Genomic DNA, 22,761 nt, shown 5'->3' on the forward strand with positions numbered 1-22,761 from the left:
GGTTTTGTAAAGGGAAAATCATGTTTAGCAAATCTGGTTTGCTATTTTGAAAGGGTCACTCACGAGCTGGATTTAGGGAATAATTTCAACATTGTTTATTTAGATTTCAGCAAAGCTTTTGACTCAGTCCCACATGAGCGGTTGCTTTATAAGTTGGAACAGGTTGGAATCACTGGGAAAATCCTTAGATGGATAGCAGGATGGCTCCAGGGCAGGAGGCAGAGGGTTGTGATAAATGGCTATTCCTCAGATTGGGTTGATGTAAGAAGTGGGGTTCCCCAAGGATCAGTATTAGGACCACTGTTGTTTTTAATTTTCACAAACGACATTGATGAAGGGATAGAGGGCGTGATGTTAAAATTGGTAGAGTAGTTAATGATCACTGCCAAGCTGAGCTTCTTCAGAGAGACCTAGATAGACTTCAGGAATGGTCAGAAAAATGGCAGCTATGCTTCAACCCAACAAAGTGTAAGGTATTACACCTGGGAAACAGTAATCCCAAAATAACTTATTCACTTGGTGGAGTTCAACTAAACCCAGTACTGGAGGAAAGGGACTTGGGTGTTATGAACGGTTAGACATGAAATTCTCTGAGCATTGTAAACAGGTTGCAAGGAAAGCCAATGGTGTCCTATCGATGATCTATCGAACTTTTGCAAGTAGAGATAGGGACGTGATAATACCATTACATAAGGCTTTTGTTAGACCACACTTGGAATACTGTGTTCAAGTATGGAGACCGCGCCTAAAGAAAGACACTGAGCTTCTTGAAACAGTGCAAAGACGGGTAACTCGCCTGGTGAGATCGGCAAAAGGGCATCCTTATGAAGAAAGACTTCGAATATGTGGGTTGCAGAGTTTGGAAACTAGACACCTTAGAGGAGATTTCATTGAGGTGTTTAAGGCTCTGAGAGGCATCAGTAAAATGAATGAGGACGACATGTTCAAGATTATAAATGATGCTAGAACTACGGGACATAAATTCAAGTTACAGGGGGGAAATGTTTAGACTGGACTGCAGGAAGTTTTATTTTAGCCAGCGAGTTATAAATTACTAGAATAAGGTGCCTACATGGGTGGTAGAGGCTGACAGTTTGGGGAAATTCAAAGGTCATCTGGATAGTACCTTCGGGTGATGGAAGCGCATAGGATGATAGGTTTAATTTCCTTTTCTTTTATTAATTATTATTTATTTTTTTCTCTTTTTTTTATCATTGTTTCATTCGGGTTTTTTTTTTTTTTTTTTGGCTGGTGCAGCATAAGCCATAGGCTTTCTTGCACCATGCTGCCATTACTAATACTAAATGTTCATCTTTCTGTTATGTTATTTGGATTTTAGGAGCATTAGCAACTAAGGCCATATTGCTCCGGGAATATGTGGTGGTCATTCCCTGACCTTTCCTCATCCTCCATATTTGGTGGTGACGGGCTCGAACCCCGGTCTAATCAAGAAGCGTGTGCTACGCACTGCTGCTCCTTCCCACCTGGCTACAGAGGTGCCCCCCTTCATCTTTCTACTGTCATTTTGATTTCAAGGTGTACTTATGTTCCCACTCACTGCTGCAGAGAGTTACTAGGCCTGATGTAGCCAAGTGGTCAAGGAGTGCGAGTGCAGTAGCACACACTTGAGTGGACCGGAGTTCAAGCCTGTGACTATATGCAATTAACATTTGTACTGATTGATTTATTGTAAACTCCACTGACCTGGTGGTCGTGCCAGTGTATAAACTTTTTTTTTTTTTTTTTTAACACACACCTAAAGTTTTCCAACTCTACCACATGTAGTCACTCTATAAAAAATAGCACAAGCTATCTAGTTTTATGATTTTGTGAAAACACCTTAAAATTTACAAAAAGCATAACTATAGTTTCATTGTCACCCCACTCTTGTTGGCTCAAACCCATACACTTCCAAAATTAGCAGAATATTAAAAGATAAAATTAAAGAAAGTCCCTCTCATAATAACTCTATGGAAAATTAGTGCATGTTGTTTGACAGGTGCTTCAAACTCAACTTATTATTGGACAGAGATATAAGTGTCACCATTATGTTCATCGCCCCCGAAAAAAACTATATGAAAACAGATCTGGCCTTATAGGGCTATTTTCAGCCAGACTGCTTCCCCCAGTGAAAACCCCAACCTTGGGCAAAACTCTTCACCAAATTTCTTCTTGGCAACAAATCTATTTACAGAGACCAGCTTATTGTCTCTCTGCTTGTTTGGAGTGGCTTTTCAAACAAAGCTGGTGCGATCTCGATTTAATAGACTGACCTCGACGGTCCAAATGCTTCACTATGTCAGATAGTCATTATGAAGCAGTGGAGATGGAACTCATGGATGCCATAACTACAGCTAGTCTACCCTCCGTACACCCTAAAAACTATGATATGCACCCGATGCTTTCAAACAAGCGTCACACCAGAACACAATCATGTTCTGTTATAGTTGCCTTCCTCACTCCCACCAGCAGTGGAGAAAAATTGCTGTGCACCAATGGAGACTCCCCTAAGCCATCTCACAGTGATGAGGAACTATACTTTCCCAACGGTAATCCTGTCTCTCAAGTTATGCTCAATAGGGCCGAGCTAGAGTACTCTGTCTCACAGCATACAAACTAGATCGGGTCTGCCACCAGAACCAAGATTATTAATATATGGTCAAAACTGGAAACCATACTGCTAAATGCACATGATGACAATGAATGCTACAAGGCCCAGAATGACTTACTTATCAATGAGAGAATGGGAAACAAAATGCTACAGTGCCCTCAACCTATACTCTGAAGCACTGAGGATCCTGTTGGAAACCACCAAAACTGCTACTGTTCTCAAGAAACCCTGATCAAGGAGCCAAATAGTCATCATTCAATCCATGGATGACAATAAACTTGATACCAGTGAAGCTATCAAAGAAATGATGAGAAATTCATGCTACAAATGAATAAAATCAGTATAAAAAGTATATGCAACACAAGAAACCCAGGCATTATCACAGAGACTGCTACTAGGAAGGAGGCTTAAAACATCATGAGGAACCAGCAGTTACAGATACTGATCCAAAAGCAGAGGCCCACAAAAAGGCACCTCCACCATCCTCTTTGATGAGGACAAGATGCCTACTCATGAGGACAACTCAGGAAATTTACCAATGCAATCTCCAAAATGTACTAGACAAGCAGGCTCTCTCAAAGGAGCTTTTGCCCAGATATTCCACCAAATCCAGATCAAATTCTTCAAGGAACTGATAATAGAAATGTCTACCAGGGTCTGGAATGCTTTCAAATGCCATCATATATATATTGGTTGGAGCAGACAGATTCAGAGAGCACTTTCTGATCCCAGTGTTTTAAGTGCCTCAAGTTCAGCCATACTATGCATACTCACTCTCAGAAAGAAAACACCTCTGGATACTGCACACAGTGTGGCCATGAATTCAAGGAGTGCCCTAATAAGCATCAACCACCCATCTGTTCCAATTGTAAAGGCACCAAGTTACAATCTGACTATTCAATGAGAGATGCCTCATGCCCTGTCTATCTGAAAGCCAAGAGGGTCATTCAGTTAAAAACTAATTATGGATCCAAGCCATAACAGAAGAAATGACCATTAACTCAATTTTTTGCAGATCAATGCCCAGGGTTCTCACTCTGTTGTGAATCAGCTCAAAGTTGTTGCAGACAAACAGAACACTGATGCACTTCTGATTCAAGGACCTTATAGGCATTTGGCAAGTCTAGATATTTTAGGGTGACTGAGTGTCTTACTGACACCCTTTGGCAGTTACTGTTGTCACTAAGGTCGACACACTTTGTACTCCTACTGCTGCCTGCACACAGTTATGTGAATATGGCTCCCCCACCTTATCTCATTGTGTGCAAGACTGCATGACAACAGAGCTCACTATTACATATCTACAATCTGCACTGATCCTGCTGTCTCCTTCAAAGGTTCTCATTTGTATGGATGCATACTGTCATTCTGCTTTATCGCATGGTACCATGCCTGACTGGGGTGGGCTCTCACCGTGGGCAGCAGCTTGAACGTTTTCTGCACATTACAATTGGAAGTATTTAACCAACTGGGAAATCTTGCTACTTACTCCAGATTACTCTGGGAGAGCTCAATCAATGTTACCCTTGCAACAAGGTCTACTGCTTGTAACGTCTACAATTGGCATATCCATGAGGCCTGGGACACTTTGGATCATGGGACCTTCACCTTTGCTCTTGGTCAGTCCATTGGTCTGGGTCCTCCAGTTTGGCATAAGATCACATGCTACAAAATCAAGAATGCGAACTGGAATCTTCACGCCTCTATTTAACAATTCTCAGTGACTATCCTGACTCATTAGCACCACTCTCTGCTGATCAACACCAGGAGTATATCACAAATGCTACCATGCAGGCGTGTAATCTCTACCTCAAGAAAAGGAAACCCAACCAAAGTACTGTCCCGTGGTGGAGTCTCAACATTGTTGATCATCTACGTGGGTTTGTCCATACAGCAAGGAAAGATTTCCAGCGTGCTAGGACCTTTCTTTCTCAGCAGGAGATCAATGCCCTCCATGAAGCCTACAGGTGGTAAAGGAATGAGTATATTTGTTTAATTCATAAGAGAGGGCAAGAATCCTGATGCCACCTCATTTAAACTACAGGCAATGCTGACCTCCGGGATCTACTGTATCGTGATGGACAAGCTCCCCAGAGGAAAAGTCATAAATGGCCCCATGACCCTAAATAGAGAGAGATAACCACTACTTGGACCCAATCAGTTTAAAATATTTTGGATGCCATCTTCCTAGAAGACAATCACCTCTTCACCGAAGATCAACTAAACGTCTGTGTTGACAACCTTCGCTACACCAATGAAGACGCAGAACTGTCATTCGTGCCTTAAGAGTTGAATGTTGAGCTAGAAAGAATGTGCAACAAGTGGGCCTGACCTTGTTGAGGCCCTCAAACAGATTATAACTCATGCTTTATAACAGTGCCTGTCTGAAGGCGTCTTCTCTGCTCTCTGGAAGAAAGCCGATATCTGCTTAGAAACAAGGCCAGACCACATCCCTTGCCCAGATCTTACCACACAATTGCTCTCTTATTAGTCTTTGGTTCAAGCACCTTCCTCGCTTTTGAACCTGGACTCATAAATACAACATAGATTCAAAACTGGCTGCAGTACAATGGATGCAATTTCTCAGCTCCTCCATGCTTCTGCCACCACAGAATAAAATACCCCTTAGCCATTAGTACTGATTTCTGCAGAGCATTTGATCATCTTTGCTGGCCTTTCACCTTCACAGTGGCCAGCTTCCATTCAATCACTACTCTTGTCTTAAAAACTAACTACCTAGGACAGGTATATTTCAGTCATCACCATCTTCCAACAGCTTATGTGACCAGTTTGCAAAGGGCTCAGTCTTGGCCCCTTTCTGTGTCATTTGTCCTTGATGAATTTCTCTTCAAGGATCTGAGTGGGGTTGACTTGTACTCACAGTGCCTGCTAACACCAGGGTCATCCTTGAGGATTGTGCCGATGCCGCCATTGGGGCATCCATCTCACCTGGACACAGTATAAGTTAATTATCTCACGCAAAAAGACCAATGCTAAACAGCAACCTTAGCATTAAATAGAACACTGACAATCAAAACTGGTTCTTGTCTCATCCGCCTAATCTCAGTACAGTCAGTCCTCGTATAGCACGATAGTTGTGTTCCTAGAAACCCTCGTGCAATATAAACAACAGGCCCTATGGGAAAAATAGGGTTAGGCCCGATCACCCAAGATTGAACATACATTTGTAACCAAAACGTTACTAAACACAATAAATAATTATAATAAAATACTTACATATTTTATTACAACTATTATAATATTGCTAATGCTTTTGCTTCTATCGTAAGCAAACTTGTTTTTTGTTTGATTTTCTATCCAAATAAATGACAGCTGTTCCATCTCTTTGAATTCTTTGTGTCTTGATCTAATGGATTTTAATTACACTTTGAGTTGTTTTTATTTTCTATGCATTCTTTCTAATTCTCAGCATTGCCTCATTTAGCCCTGTAGCATGTGCAATATCACATGGTCTTTCATTTCGCTCAAAGCTTTTCACAATTTCGTATTTTTTCTCTATTGACAGAGGCGGACTGGCCATAAGCCTTACCGGAGAAACCCTGGTGGGCCGGAGGTGGTTGTGATTTTGGCCCTAAATGCTAGTATGAGGCCACTACAAATTTTCCTGGGTAAGAATTTTTGACCCAGTCTGCCTATGTTTATCAATATTGCTTTTATTTTTCTCTCTAAATCTGTAGTGTCTTCACCAGGACGCTTCCTGTTCACACCTTTTAAGTATTTTACTCATTTTTAGGGAATAAAGCACAATTACAAAATAAGAAGGCATGCTTGATACACATAAACAAAGCTGCACGCATGTAGCAACTGAATAAACGACACCGTAAAGGCAGAGACACATTATTAGCACCTCACATTTTACTACAGCACATTTCTGGGGGTTACTACCATAAAACAATAAAAACAATTTCCAGTTGCGTTTCTGCTAGTGGAATCTGTTATAAACTGGTAGTAAGCTCGATCCAATTGCATTTGCAATAATACCGATAGCTGGAATTGTGTTTTTAAGTTATTATGGTGAAATGAGTTTTCCCTTCACTGATATAAAAAACCATAAATACATTTTCAGAATCTTCTCTTCATTCCTATCATGTTGCATTCAGTTGGGGTGATTCCACATTCGAATGCCATTTCTTGTAAACACAAAGGCGAATTTGGTTCGTGTTATATACGATATCGTTCCCCTATTTATAAATCGTGTATGATCGAATTCGTGTAGTGTAAACACATGTTATAGGAGGACTGACTGTATAGTCATTGATGACAAGTTCATCAATTTTTTTTTACACTATGTCATATCACTTGTTCTGACTGGAGTCTCCTTGGCATGACCATGAAGTTATCATATACAGTCGGTCCTCGTATAACACGTGTTTACACTACACGAATTCGATCATTCACGATTTATAAATAGGGGAACGATATCTTATATAACACGAACCGAATTCGCTTATGCACGATTCGCCTTTCTGTTTACAAGAAATGGCAGTCGAACACAGAATCACCCCAACCGAATGCAACACGATAGGAATGAAGAGAAGATTCTGAAAATGTATTTATGTTTTTTATATCAGTGAAGGGGAAACACATTTCACCATAATAACGTAAAAACCAACACAATTCCAGTTATCGATATAATCGCAAATGCAATTAGATGGAGTTTACTACCAGTTTATAACAGATTCCACTAGCAGAAACGCAACTGGAAATTGTTTTATGGTAGTAACCCCCAGAAATGTGCTTTAGTAAAATGTGAGGTGTTAATAGTGTATCTCGGCCTTTACGGTGTTGTTTATTCAGTTGCTACATGCGTGCAGCTTTGTTTATGTGTATCAAGCGTGCCTCCTAGTTTTGTAATTGTGCTTTATTCCCTAAAAATTAGTAAATTACTTAAAAGGTGTGAAAAGGAAGCGTCCTGGCGAAGACACTGCAGATTCAGAGAGAAAAAAAAAAAAAGCAATATCGATAAACGGACTGGGTCAAAAATTCTTACCCGGGAAAATTTATAGTGGCCTCATACTACGGTTTATGGCCAAAATCACACTGGCCTCTGGCCCACCAGGATTTCCCGGATAAGGCTTATGGCTAGTCCGCCTCTGTCGATAGAGAAAAAATATGAAATTGTGAAACGCTTTGAGCAAAATGAAAGACCATGTGATATTGCACATGCTACAGACCGAAATGAGGCAACGCCGAGAATTAGAAAGAATGCGGAGAAAATAAAAACAACTTTCATAGCAGGAACAACTCAAAGTGTAATTAAAATCCATTAGATTAAGACACAAAGAATTGGAAGAGATGGAACGGCTGTCATCTGTTTGGATATAAAATCAAACAAAAAACCAAGTTTGTTTACGATAGATGCTGACATTACCTATCAATGATGTGGGATCACTAGTGCTCACCCAGCAAAGGATGCCATCTAGCTATCACATGAGATAGCCTGTTTACCCATGTCTTATTCTTTGGGTATCCCCCCCCCCTACTTTCTCTATTTCTGCTTCAATTAACCTTGGCTACCTCTTAGGGTCATTGCCTCCTTTACAACTGTCGCACCCTGCACACATGCTTCATTTTTTTTAAAGGATCCACCATGAAAAACTTTGGCGACTTTGTGGTGGGCCTGCCAGAGTGCCACTGCCTCTCCTCTACTGCCTGACCTACCTCCATGTGGTGAGTGATGGGCAATTGTGTTATTCTTCTTGACATTAGCCACTTAGGGCCCCAATAGGGGACCCATGACTAATGTCCAGAAGAATAACACAACACCACACCACACTGACACAACCTGCACTTTACACACATTTTGGCATCTACAGAGTTCTGTATGCTTCAGAGAAACAAACATGGAGTTGTGGGTAACCACCAATGCTGCTTGTCAAACAACATTATGTCACTGCATATAATGCAATGGTCAGGCCACATTTTAGGAAGGATGTAGTGCTACTGGAATGAGCACAGAGAAGGGCAACAAGATTGGTGAGGAAAAAAAAAAAAGGGATGCTCTTACCAAGAAAGGCTTATGTTCTGCAAATTGCAGTGTCTGGAGATTAGGCACCCATTAGGTTATCTGACTGAGGTGTTTAAGGCTTTGAATGGTTTGAGCAAACTCAACACTGATGGGATTCTTCTACTTGCTCAGCCTATGCACATGAAGGGGCAGAAATTCAAATTGAAGAAGAATGGTTGCATAATAGATGTGCAGAAGCTTGCCTTCGGCCAATGAGTGGTTAAATTGCTGGAATAAGCTTCTATCTACTATTGCAGAAGTGGATATTTTGAATAAATTCAAAGAAGAGCTAAAACCATTGGAGGTGACAGAGAAGTGAAATGGGATATTCCTTTTTTTTTGTTGAGGCTATATGCTTGCTTTCTTGCATCATTTGCCACTATTAACACTAATTAACGCAAAAATCTGAAATATTGAACTATTAGTAGCTTGGGTTTTGCAGTCTGATTGTAAAGGATATATATTAGCTTTCCTATGGTGACATTTTTACAAACCTTTTAGATGTCGATAGTTGTGCAAACAAAACAAAGATTGCAGCTATGTCACAGCTTCATTTCAAAACTGGATGTTTACAGCTATTAACAGAGCTGTAATTACCTAAACATTTTGCAAATAATTGTGTACACTTGGAATTGGGACAACCGATGAGTGTGCGAAATGGGAGAAAGTAACAATTTTGATTCACAGGGGATGAGAATGACTAAATTATCGTGAGCATATAAACTGAGACACCATGGTTCCTATTAGATTCAAGAAGAGATATCTATATGTTGAAAGATTTCTCTGTTATACGGAAGGTATTTATCAAATTTAATACTGCTCTCCCTTTTGGTTTGATAAATTGACTTTTTTCCATTGTAAAACAATGGCTGATTCACCTAGATGTGGTTCATCAGGCAAGCTATTTGAGTAGAGTTATTCTGCAGACCAATAAATACCAATTAATGACCAATTATTACAAATCAATTAATAATTACATGCAATCAATTTAAAAAAAAAAATTTTGTTAATTTGGCTTGGGGATATTTATTTATTTATTATTATTATTTTTTTTCATTTCAGCAACAAAAATAAATGTGATCATAAATTTGTAGAGTTAAAAATTCATTAAGGGGAACTGGGATTCATTTATGCTATTATTAACAGTAATATTAAATTTATGACACTGTTTAAATGAAATTTATTTCAGTATAGTTATCATTTCTTTTCCCAAATCCCTGATCCCCATCACACTTCAACAACCCTCTAAACTAGCAAAAACTGTTTGCATAATTTTGCTATACACTTATTTCATCACTTCTAATTAGCTATGTATCATCATACACTACCTTTCTTAACAAGGCAAAAAATACTTTTACTTTTTTTTAAATTTTGTCACCATTGCCAAATTTTTCATGTCCTATGAATGTGGAAAGAAACAATGTATCAAGAAAATTGTACACACACACACACACACACACACACACACACACACACACACACACACACACACACACACACACACACACACACACACACACACACACACACACACACACACACACGTGTAAATATTCCAGGAATGTTTTAGGTGCAGTTATTTCGGTTCAGATCATTTGAAAACAAAATCATTTTTTTATTTTAATTTTACTGATTTTTTAAATGATTATCTTCACATGAATTCAAACCAGACTAACCTAACTTCAATAAAAAAATTGTTCAATACTACAATAATGTTATTTGCAAAATATAAAGTTATTTAACAATGATTTTTTTGGTTATTTGGAAATTTATTTCAAATAAAAATTTGTCCAAATCTGCCTAAATTTCAGGGCACTTTGCATAGCTTGAAACAGAGCTTTTAGAACAGTGCATCTAACTGTGCAATCAGTAGTTAGTGATACTCCAATTAAAATGGCATAACACTTCACAGTTATCTAAATTCTAAAATCAATATTTTATTTTTTAATTTATCTTTATTTTTGCAATAGAAATATCTACCTATTACACAAATTTTGCTATGTTTTGATTTTGCAGCATAGCATATTCTTGCATTGCAACATTATCACATAAATTAGTTATGTAACTGTAATTCAGTTTTGTTCAATTAGACCAAAGTGATTAGCTACCTCTGAAGACACATACACATCATTAATATTTATTCAATCAATACATTTTTAGAAATTTATCTGAAGAGAACCCTCCACTGTGCAATGTGTATGTGATTAGTCTATCAAAAACAATAATATATATATATAAACATGGTGGTCACTTGAAAAAAAATACACAAATTATACCACAGTCCTTAAACATTTCGTAAAGGTGAGATAAATGTCACAAAGCGCACACTTAACTGAGCTGAAGGGCTTGTTTCATTCTTTTTATGCACTGCTTAGAACCATCATATGCATCTTTACTGAATGGTAGAAAGTTAAGAAAACCATGAGGGAGCTTATCCAAAATATCTAGGTGCACTTCCTTGCCTAATGACTTCAAACGACGTGCAAACATCACAGAATCATCAAGAGTAGGATCAAAGTTTAGAGACTACAGAAGAGAGAAGCAGTCACAAATCATATTAAACAGTAGAGCTGAAAAATTGACTAACAAATCCTACAGTTTTTATCAATCTTTAAATCTAGCCACGCAAATAAATATATCATTACTGAACAGAAATGTATTAAAAAATACAAATACTAAATTGAAGAGAATACTGTTAAATATTAAGTTACAAATAATTATTGTAAAGCTGAATTTCATATAAATATTGCAAATTTTATAGATATTACTCTTAAGCAGATTCTTCCCAAAGAGAGGAAGTGCAATACATTCCTCTCAGTGGGAAGTAATATATGAATCAATAAAAAATTTGGGCTTAAAGCTTCAGTCTTTTTTTGTTAATGAGAATCCAAGCACAAGAAGTATTAGAACTTAGAATACTAAGTACCGTGAACAGATTGAAGGTTTAGAAGGTGAAAGAAGATACTTGATGATATTAGACTTGAATTTCTGTAGATTGCAATTATAAGGAAATATGTATGAAGGAAGGTTGTTCCAGAAAACAGATGAATGATTAAATGAGGAACAAGAAAAGTGTTTCTCAATAAATTTAAATTTTTTCTGTTTATACTCCAGCATGACAACAGTCAGTAGAGTTTACAATAAATCGTCAATACAAATATTTATCATATTTAGTAGTCACGGGTTTGAACCCCGGTGCACTCAAGGAACGCTTGCAATGCACTCTCGCTCCTGACCACTCGGCTACATCAGGCCTAAAGTTTGAAGTTCAACAGTAAAAGGATAGGCACCCGGAGTGTAGGGGATCTATCCAGTTATAAAGGAGGCAGCAAAGGAAGTAAGCAAACCCTCAGCCATAATTATGAGAGCATCCTTGGACTCAGGGGAAGATCCCTATTGTGAATTGGCGACAATGTGTCCCCAATTCAAAATGGGGGATCTAAGGGTGACAAGTAATTACATACCAGTTAGTTTAACTTCTGTTCTGGGGAAAGTAATGGAGTCACTGATCAAAAATGCACTGCAAGATCATCTAGACAAGCCTGTAGTAATAATTCCGACACAGCATGGGTTTGTTAAGGGAAAGTCTTGACTCACAAATTTGATTCAATACTATGATGTGATTACAAAGGAACAGGATGTAAAAAATAATTTTGATATATATTTAGATTTCAGGAAAGCTTTTGATACTGTTGTGCATGGAAGACTAATGTACAAATTAGAGAAGTATGGTATTAAGGGCAAGTTGCTACAATGGATAAAAGGATGGTTGAGTGGGAGAAGACAGAGTGGTAATCGATGGATGCAGTTCTTAGTAGACTAAAGTTATTAGTGAAGTCCCTCAGGGTTCGGTGTCAGATCCACTGTTGTTTTGTATATTGATCAGCGATATTGATGAAGATATATCAGGCTTAATGTTGAAGTTTGCAGATGATACAAAGGTTGGCAGGGTTGTTAATGACAGCAGTGGCAGTGTGCTACTGCAACAGGATCCCGAAAAGTTGGGCAGATGGGCTGAGAAGTGGCAACTGAAGTTTAACATTGACAAATGCAAAGTACTGCATATGGGTAGAAGTAACCCCAGAGAAAAGCACCAACTGAGTGGTACTACACTTAGTGGGGTTGAAAACAAAAAAGACCTGGGAGTAATGGTGCAGTCAGATATGAAATTTTCTGAGCAGTGCAGACAGGCAGCCAGAGCAGGTAATGGGGTATTGTCATTGATATACAGGAATTTTAATAGTAGGCAAAAGGAGGTGATTATCCCTTTGTATAAGACAATCGTCAGGACACGCCTTGAGTACTGGATACAGGTCTGGAGGCCTCATATTAGGAAGGATGTACAGTTGCTTGAGTGAGTACAGAGGAGAACAAAATTGGTGAGGGGAATGAAGGGGCAGTCCTAACAAGAAAGCATTAGTAGAGGTATACAACACAAGAAAGCAAGCTTATAAAGCATCAGCCAGAAATAAAAAAAAAAACAAAAAAACCTTCCGATTTTGCCAATTTGGTCACTCCAAATGTTTGTTTAGTTTAGCTATAATTTACATTTAAGCTATCAACTTCCACAACAACATATAGCGGGTAGTTGATTGCTGGAAGTCTCTTCCAGCAATCAACTACCCACTGGCTGAAGGCAAACTTCCACACCTCTATTCTACAACTGTCTTTCCTCATTTTGAGGGGGCATAGATTTATCTATGCCCCTCAAGTTCTTAATCTAAGCAAGCGGAAGTATTGCATCAGCATTGAGCCTGCTAAAACCATTACGTTCTGCAAAAGGCTAACATTCTGCAAATTGCAGCATCTGGAAACTAGGCACCTGCAAGGTGATCTGATTGAGGTGTGTAAGGCCTTGAATGGGTTGAGAAGACCCTATTCTGATGGGATTCTAGACAAGACTGCAGTAATAGTTCAGACACAGCATGGGTTTATTAAGGGAAAGTCTTGTCTGCACCAATTTGATTGGATACTATGATGTAGTCACAAAGGAACTGGATGCAAAAAATAATTTTGTTATCATATACTTTGGATTTCAGGAAAACTTTTGATACTGTTGCACATGGAAGACTGCAGTACAGATTGGAGCGGTATGGCAGTAAGGGCAAGTTGCTGCAATGGATAAAGGGATGGTTGAGTGGAGACAGTCGAGAGTGGTAATCAATGGACACCACTGCTTGTCGTGGACTAATGTTATGAGTGGAGTTCCCCAGGTTCAGTGTTGGGCCCGCTGCTGTTCTCTGTAATTATCAAGGATATTGATGAAGGTATATCAGACGTAGTGTCCAAGTTTGCAGACAACACAAAGGTTGGTAGGGTTGTTAATGATGGTAAGGATGGTACACTACTGCAACAGGATCTAGAAAAATTGAGCAGATGGGCTGAGAGATGGCAAGAGGCGTAAATTCACAAATGCAAAGATTGCATATGGGTAAAAGTAACCCCAGAGTAACATATCAACTGTGTGGTACTACACTCAGGGTGGTAGAGAATGAAAAAGACCTGGGAGTAACTGTGCAGTCAGATATAAAGTTTTCTGAGCAGTGCTGACATGCTGCCAGAGATCATGAGGTTTTCTCAATGATATGCAGGAATTTTGCTAGTAGGGATAAGAATGAGATTATCCCTTTGTATAAGACAATGGTCAGGATGCACCTTGAGTACTGCATACAGGTCTGAAGTCCTCATATTAGGAAGGATGTAGAATTGTTAGAACGAGTACAGAGAAAAGCAACAAGATTAGTGAGGAGAACGAAGGGGTTCGTCTTACCAGGAGAGGCTTAAATTCTGTCAGTTGCAGCATCCAGAGACTCGACACATGTGATGAGATCTGATTGAGGTGTACAAGGTCTTGAATGGTTTGAGCAGGCTCAATGCTGATGGGATACTTCCACTTGCTGAGATTAAGAACCTGAGGGGGCATAGATTCAAATTGATGAAAGAAAGTTGTAAAATAGATGTGCCGAAGTTTGCCTTTAGCCAGTGGGTAGCTGATTGTTGGAACAGACTTGCATCTGATGTTGTGGAAGTTGATAGCTTAAATAAATTTAAGGCTGAACTAAACAAACATTTGGAGTGAGTGGATGGTTTTTTTTTTTTTTTTTTGCTGATGCTCTATAACCTTGCCTTATTGCATCATATGCCTCAACTAATGCTAATGATCTTGCTGGAAATCAGAGTGTCATCGAAGATAAGCATAGGAGCAGAAGAATCCTTTATGCAAGATATGACAGTACTGAGTTTTAGAGGGATTTAAATCAACTAAGTTTTCTTTGCCACACTGGAGAATTATCTGGAAATAGTATTTAAGGAATTGGTAGTGGATATTTGAGAAGTTGAATTTGTTTGTGCAGGGCAAGATTTCTCAAACTGGAAGGTGGAATGTGTTATCATCAGCAAAACTATGTATAGGATTTCTGGCCAGCGGATTTGGATTTGGTTTTTATGGTGCATGGGTGAATAAGGCCATGATGTGCCAAGTCTATCTGGCCAGCGGAAGAAGGTCATTAATATACAAGAGGAAAAGAGTGGGAGAAAGAATTGAACCTTGGGGAATGCCAGCATAAGTGGATAAGATAGAAGGCAGCTATCTATCATTATCCATAGTGAGTGGTCAAAGAGAAAACTATACCCATTTTCCAAAACAGTTAGCAAACTATAAGATGGAAGACTTTTAAGAAGACTGATGAGACTGCTTTAGTCTCACCAAACCTTTCCACTGAATTTGTCCATAGATGGATAACATAAGCCAGAATATCACCAGTGGATTAACACTGATGGAATTCATACTGGCGATCACTGATCAGATGGAAGGTTTCTAGATAGTTTAAAGAGGTGGCAGTTAATTGATTTCTCCATTAATTTAGAAAGAGTAGAAGCAAGTGCAATGGGACGATAATTGGATGGGAGAGATTTGACATCCTTTTTAGAAACTAGCTAGATGTGAGCAAATTTTCAAGCAGAATGGAAAGCACCTTTGGAATAAGAAAGTGAAAAAAGGCAACACAGAAGAGGTGTAAGTTCAGGAGCACAGATTTTAAGAACAAGTGGCATTAAGATTGTTCAAAATCCTTCTGACATCCTTATGATGGAAGACCAGGATCCATTGAATGGAATGGTAGGAGGTGGTTTACGAAGATCATCAATACATGAATTAGAAGAGAAGTAGGATCCTAGCAGGTCAGCTTTATCTTTGGTTGAAGTGGCAATAGAACTATCTGGTTTTGACAGAGATGGGCAAAAGTTGTGGTCAATAGTTTCAGCAAGAGACCACAATGCTCGTCTACCATTTGGATGAGAAACAGGATTTCTACAATTACCCTGTTTGAAATCTAGTTTGGACTGATTAACAACTGTTTTACAATTGTTGTGAGCTTTGGCAGAGCTGGAGATCTGGATACCTGCCAATTGTGATATGCAATATTCTTATCTTGAACAGCCTTAGTATTTATTGGCAAATCAAGGAAAATAAAGGACAAGATATTAAAATGAAGTGTGGAATAAAGAATTTCAACCATACAAGAATAATATCACTGACACGATCTGAGCAAATGTTAACACCAGAAGATTTGAAACAGTAATACGATCAAGGAAAAGAAATCTCACAATCATCCCATTTTGCATTCTTATAATCCCAAACAACACAAAGTTAAAAATGGCCACAAGAGAAAGGCTCCATTGGAGAAGAGACCATCACAGAGTTATGATCTGAGGTATCTAGAGGACCACTTACCTTGACAGTGTAATTGGAAGGGTTGTTCATTAGAAAAAAGATCCAGCATGCTGGCTGTGTGGTATGGATTGTTTGATATTCTGATAGGTAAATGAACAATCTGTCCAAGGTCATTGGTAATTGCAAAAGTCTAAGCATCTTGACCAGCTGAATCCGTGTGACTAGAAAAAGGAAGTCAGATGGAGTTGTGAACATTAAAATCACAAAGCAAAATTACCTCACTGTTAGGAAAGTTAGAGGGAGAAAGTCAAGTATTAAAGAGTTCCAAGTTATTAGTGGACTTGGGAAAATAATAGAGGCAACAGATGATTTTGACAGAATGTTGTAGAGGGATTTTAAGCAAAGAAGGACATATGCACATACTTGTGCATATGTCCACTTTTGAAACGTAAAGAATCATACAATTAAGCAAACTAAGACGAGCAGTGGTTGAATGAACCAATAACTGAGATTCTGTTCGAAAAAATACATGAGGTTTGGCAGACTGTAAGTGAATGTGGACACCATTGAGATTGGAACTGAGACCATGTATATTTGTGAAATGAACGAGGAAGCATTTGGGAGGTTTAGATCTTTTTACAGATAACTCTGTTCTATTAGTTTGACAATTCATGATGTATTCAGTAGTAAAAAAAAGGTGGAACATGCTGTGTTAAGGACTAAAATTCTTGGACATGGCACAAGACAAGAATGTATCCAGCTCCTTAATGTAACGTGGCCTTGACAAATCCCCCCCCACATACACACCACTCAGACTCTCTCCAGCCAGTATCTGGGAAAGCAGAGGCAGCGAGTTATACACTAACTGATCCAAAAGCTTTTCAGAGAGTTACTAACAGAGCTATCTCCTATAGAGTTTGGTCTGGCAAACTATCTAGTGGCTGACCTGCAAACACTGTTTTAGAGCCATACCCTTGAAATGTAAAGAAGATTGGATCTTGGCAGGATGTCCATCGTAACCTCAAAATACATCAATCATACCGTATGGTGAAAAAGATGGGAGTTACCGGAGCTTTGCTTTAGATTGAATGTGGGTTCCACCACTTCAAGCCTTCAATAAGCAAAGTGGTGGTATTGCATCAGTTAATGAGAATCATCTACTTCAACCCCTGCTTACGTTGGTTTACACCTGTTTTGCCACCTCCAGTATTAGTATTAGTAATTGCCAATAATGGTGCAAGGAAGCTTATGGCTTAGTCAAAAAAAAAAAAAAAAAAAGAGAAACAAAATAGTTTTAAAAAAATAATTAATGAAAGAACAGGAAATAAACAACCTGTGCATTTCCCTCCTCCTGCAGATGACCTTTGAATTTCCCCAAACTGTCAGCCTCTAACACCCATGTAAAACTTATTCCAGTAATTTATAGCTTGCTGGCTAAAATAAAACTTCCTGCAATGCAGTCTAAACATCTCCTCACATAACTTGAATTTATGGTCCTTAGTTTTAGAATCATTTATAACGGTGAAAGTTTTGTACTCATTCATTTTACTTTTGCCTCACAGACCCTTAAACACCTCAATCAAGTCTCCTCTAAGGTGCTTAGTGAAAGTGAAACGGTGAAAGTTTTGTACTCATTCATTTTACTTTTGCCTCACAGACCCTTAAACACCTCAATCAAGTCTCCTCTAAGGTGCTTAGTTTCCAAGACGTGCAAGCAACATATTCAGTCTTTCCTCATATGGAAGCTGCTTTTGCCAATCTCACCACGCAAGTTACCCTTTTGGACCCTTTCAAGAAGCTCAATGTCTTTCTTGTGCGGTCTCCATACTTGAACACGGCATTCCAAGTGTGGTTTTACAATAGCCTTATACAATGGGATTATGATGTCCTTATCTCTACTAGCAAATGTTCGATAAATCATCGATAGGATATCATGGGTTTTCCTAGTAACCTGTCTATAATGCTCAGAGAACTTCATGTCTGACCATATCGTAACACCCAAGTCCCTTTCTTCCACTACTGGCTTTAGTTCAATTCCACCAAGTGTACAAGTTATTTTGGGATTACTGTGTCCCAGATGCAAGAAAGCAAGCTTATACAGTATCAGCAAAAAAAAAAAAAAAAAACCTTCCCATATCACCCATCCCATTTGCTCCAAAATTTTGTCTACTTTTTCCTGAAATTTATTTACACTATCAACTTCTACAGATGGAAGTTTGTTTTGGCAATCAACTACCCACTGGCTAAAAACAATTTTCCGCACAATCTATTTAGGTCCCCACAGGTTTGTAATCTAAGCAAAAGGAAAAATCTCATTAGCACTGAGCCCGCTCAACCCATTAAAGGCCTTATACACCTCAATCAGATCTTCTCACAGGTGCAGAGTCTCCAGACTTCTCACGATCAGCCAATTTCAGGATATCGACCTTAAAAAATCAGGACACGACAACAAAAAAAAAAAGGATTTTTTTTATTGGTACATCAGATTACAAAATACCTTGTAATACTAATGTATGTACATGTCCCTTCTTGGTTATTATACATATATAGGTATATTTTTTATCTTTATCACTGTCAGACATGTTTCTTTCAAATGAAATAAATAATTAATTAAATCAGAACAATATATTTTTAAATTTTACGATAACAATAAAACAAATAAATAACTTCCAAATAATTATGCATGATCACTATATTCAGAAATGTTTGCACGTTTCTACCTTACGCTGTTACGCACACGACTAAACTGACTTATTTTATTTAAACTTTCTATACACATTCACGTTATGCTAGTTAATGAATTTCAGTACTATCTATTATTATATTATATATTATTTATTTTATGTTATGTGATAAATCGAGATAAATGGCATCCTGTCTAGGGTTCTTTGGGAAGCTTCTATAGAGAGCCGAAAATTGGGATGTCCCGCAAAATTTGGGACGCTTGGTCACCCTACTCCAGATGCTGCAATTTGCAGAAGTTAAGCCATTTGTTCCCCTCACCAGTCTTGTTGCCCTTCTCTGTACTCATTCTAGTAAATTCTACATCCTTCCCAAAATTGGGCTTCCAGACCTGTACGCAGTACTCAAGGTGTGGCCTGACCATTGCCTTCTACAAGGGGATAATCACCTCCTTATCTCTGCTAGCAAAATTCCTGTCTGTACTGTTCAGAAATTTCATATCTGCACAATTAACCCCAGGATTCTCTACTACACTGAATGTAACACCACACAGTTGGTACATTTCTCTGGGGTTACTGCTACGCATAGGCAGTACTTTACATTTGTCAATGTTAAACTTCAGTTGCCACTTCTCAGCTCATCTGCCCAACTTTTCTAGATACGTTGCAGCAGCATATTGTCATTATGGTCATTAATAACCCTGCCAACCTTTGTATCATTTGCAAACTTACACTAAGCCTGATAGCTTGGTGTTGAAGTTCACTTATTGTTGATATTGACGAAGGTATATTAATACCTTTGTCAATATAATTGATAAAAATACAAAACAACAATGGGCCCAAACCCTGGGGGACTCCACTAATAACATTATTATTAGCCATATGGTGCAAGAAATCCCTAAGCTTATGCTGCACCAGCCAAAAAAATTCTCGAGCTACCCTGAGAGTGAGAGCGAGCGAGCGAGAGCGAGAGAGAGAGAGGGAGGGAGAGAGAGAGAGAGAGAGAGAGAGAGAGAGAGAGAGAGAGAAGTAAAGGAGTCACCAAGAAAGAGAAGAATGATGATATCCAACTCAGGACTGTGGGTGTGCCAAGCCCATACTCACCAGAATAGTGTCCATTGATTATCACTCTCTTCTTCCACTCAACCATCCATTTATCCATTGTAGAAACTTGCCCTTATTGCCAGATGCTCCAATTTGCGCACAATAGTCTTCCATGTGCAACAGTATCAAAAGCTTTCCTGAAATCCAAGTATATAAAATCAAAATTATTTTTTACATCCAGTTCCTTTGTGATCACATCATAGTATCCAATCAAACTGGTCAGACAGGACTTCCCCTTAACAAACCCATGCTGTGTTTATACTATAACTGAAGTCTTGTCTAGATGATCCTGCAATGCTTCTTTTAACCACTGACACCATTATTTTCCCAGAACAGAAGTTAAACAAACAGGTCTGTAATTACTTGTGTCACCCTTTGATCCCCTTTGTGAATTGGAGATGCATATGCACATATCCAATCCGTGGGGACATCCCCTGTGTCAAACGATGCTCTCATAATTATGGCTAATGGTTTGCTCACTTGCTTTGCTGCATCCTTTAATATAACTGGATAGATCTCATCAACCCCAGCTGCCTTTCTTATGTTTAACTTCAATAATTTCTCCTCCACTTTGTTCTCAGTTACTACAAAATCATTTAGATCCCTGTTATAGTTTAATAAGCTTCTGTCCTCACTTCCCTATAGAATTCCTCATGTGTGAATGTAGATGCAAAATACTCATTCAGTTTGGCAGATATCTGAGCAGGATAACCTACAGACCATCCTCACATTTGGCAGATATCTGAGCAGGATAACCTACAGACTCCTCAAACCATCAATATTAAGCGGACCAATCTAATTCATCCCCTTCCTTTTAGAGTTTATATAAGTAAAGAAGTCTTTGCTGTTTTTCTTTGCACCTTTGCCAAAGATTTCTGATAATCTGCAATTGCTTGCCTAACCTCCTTTGTGACTTGATTATAGACTAGCTTATATCTATCATAGGCTTCTGTGTCGCCTAATAATTTATACGCATCCCATGCATTTTTCTTCTCTGCCACATGTCCAATTAGTTCATCTGACATCCATTTAGGCCTAAACTTTGAACAATATTTCTTAGTTAGTATGAAAAACCTAGTAGCTTCCAAGATTAATTCTTTGAATACTTCCCATTTAGAATTTGCTTCAGTTTTCATCAGTTGGTTCCACTGTATAGAATTAAAAAAAACTGTCTGAGACCACCATGGTCACCTTTAACGAAAGCAAAAATCCTTCACTTTTACCCTGATGGTAGTTAAATCTTTAAATAAATCCCACATCAGTGCACTGTGATCACTATCACCTAGTGGTTCCTTTATCTGTAAATTCTTAATGTATGAATAATCACTGCTGATAATAAGATCAAGAGTATTACTCCCTCTGATTGTGCTGTAGAACCCAATCATCCAATACAACCATAAAAGTCTTGCTAGTGTGCGAGTGACCAACCCACAAGTTCCAGTCAATATCTGGGAAGTTAAAATTCCCTGTTGTAAGACAATCTGATAACACACTCCTATTCTCAATTTTGCTTTAGCAGTGCTTATGTCACACCAAGCTGACTGAACATTTAACTGTCCACCCATGTCAACTGGATGCACTTTCTTAGATTTTACGTGTTTCTTAACTAATAGCATAACCCCCTCCTCTCTTCCTATCCTTTCTGTACGCATTGTACTCCCCAAATTACAATTCTGCATTCCTTATGTCTGTGTAACACCATGTCTCTGATATCCCAACAATATCTGCCTTTGATGTTTTGACGCACACCCAAAGTCATCATATTTATTTACTAAACTGCTAGCATTCGGTGTACATACAAGTATATATGCACCCGATTGTATTCTTAACTACCCTAACCAGCCCATGTATTTACTTGTTCTGCGATGACTCCCAGCACTCCCTGAAATCCACAGCACCTTGATTTCCAGGCTGATGCTCATTCCAACAGTGCAAATACTGTTAATCTATTATTCTGTGTATCCCCTCAAGCTAGCAGTTTTCTGACATTGCCTAAATAGTATCAGCAAATATTCTTGCTCCCTTTCAATTTAAGAAAGTTTGGCAAACTGCAGGGAAATGGACATCACTGAGATTAGAACTGAGACCACAAATATTTCTGAAATGAATGAGGAAGTGTTTGGGAAGTTTAGATCTTTTTGCAGATAAGTTTGTTCTATTAGTTTTACAATTCATCGTGTATTCAGTAGTAAGAAAAGGTGGTGGGGGGGACATGCTGTATGAAATCGTGAAATTTTTGGATATGGTGTACACAGAATTAACAAATGAATAAGAAGATTACCATCATTCTTCTCTTTCTTGGCGATTCCTTTCTCTCTCTCTCTCTCTCTCTCTCTCTCTCTCTCTCTCTCTCTCAGGGTAACTCGGGAATTTTTTTTTGGCTGGTGCAGCATAAGCCTCAGGCTTCCTTGCACCATGTAGCTAATAATAATAATAATAATAACCTCAATAATTATATGTAGAACACTTCAATGTTGACACTCTGTTATCCAAATGAAATGAGTAAAATTACTTAAAAGTATCCTTACATCCGAAGGAAAATCAATGATCAAACATATTCAGTATCAAGAGTTTTAGAGCTCCAAACCTGACCCCAAAATACATTAAATCATCAACTAGTACTTAAAAGTGAAAGAAGGATTAGCATCATAAATAAAAATGAAGA

At 38.5% G+C, this 22,761-nt stretch overlaps 1 protein-coding gene across 1 annotated transcript in view; it reads right to left on the reverse strand.

Moving 5' to 3' along the window:
• Positions 1-10,907: 10,907 nt before the first annotated feature.
• The window catches only part of Hsl (hormone-sensitive lipase), a 179,698-nt gene continuing 167,844 nt past the window's right edge, over positions 10,908-22,761 (reverse strand). The window contains exon 8 of the mRNA XM_090388264.1: positions 10,908-11,165. Within this exon, the coding sequence (XP_090244390.1) occupies positions 10,968-11,165 (198 nt within the window). The 3' untranslated portion in view covers positions 10,908-10,967. The remainder of the gene's footprint in view (positions 11,166-22,761) is intronic.

The sequence above is a fragment of the Mastigoproctus giganteus genome, chromosome 14 (genome assembly GCF_048544385.1).
Source record: "Mastigoproctus giganteus isolate SK-2022 chromosome 14, ASM4854438v1, whole genome shotgun sequence".
Lineage (NCBI taxonomy): Eukaryota > Metazoa > Arthropoda > Arachnida > Uropygi > Thelyphonidae > Mastigoproctus > Mastigoproctus giganteus.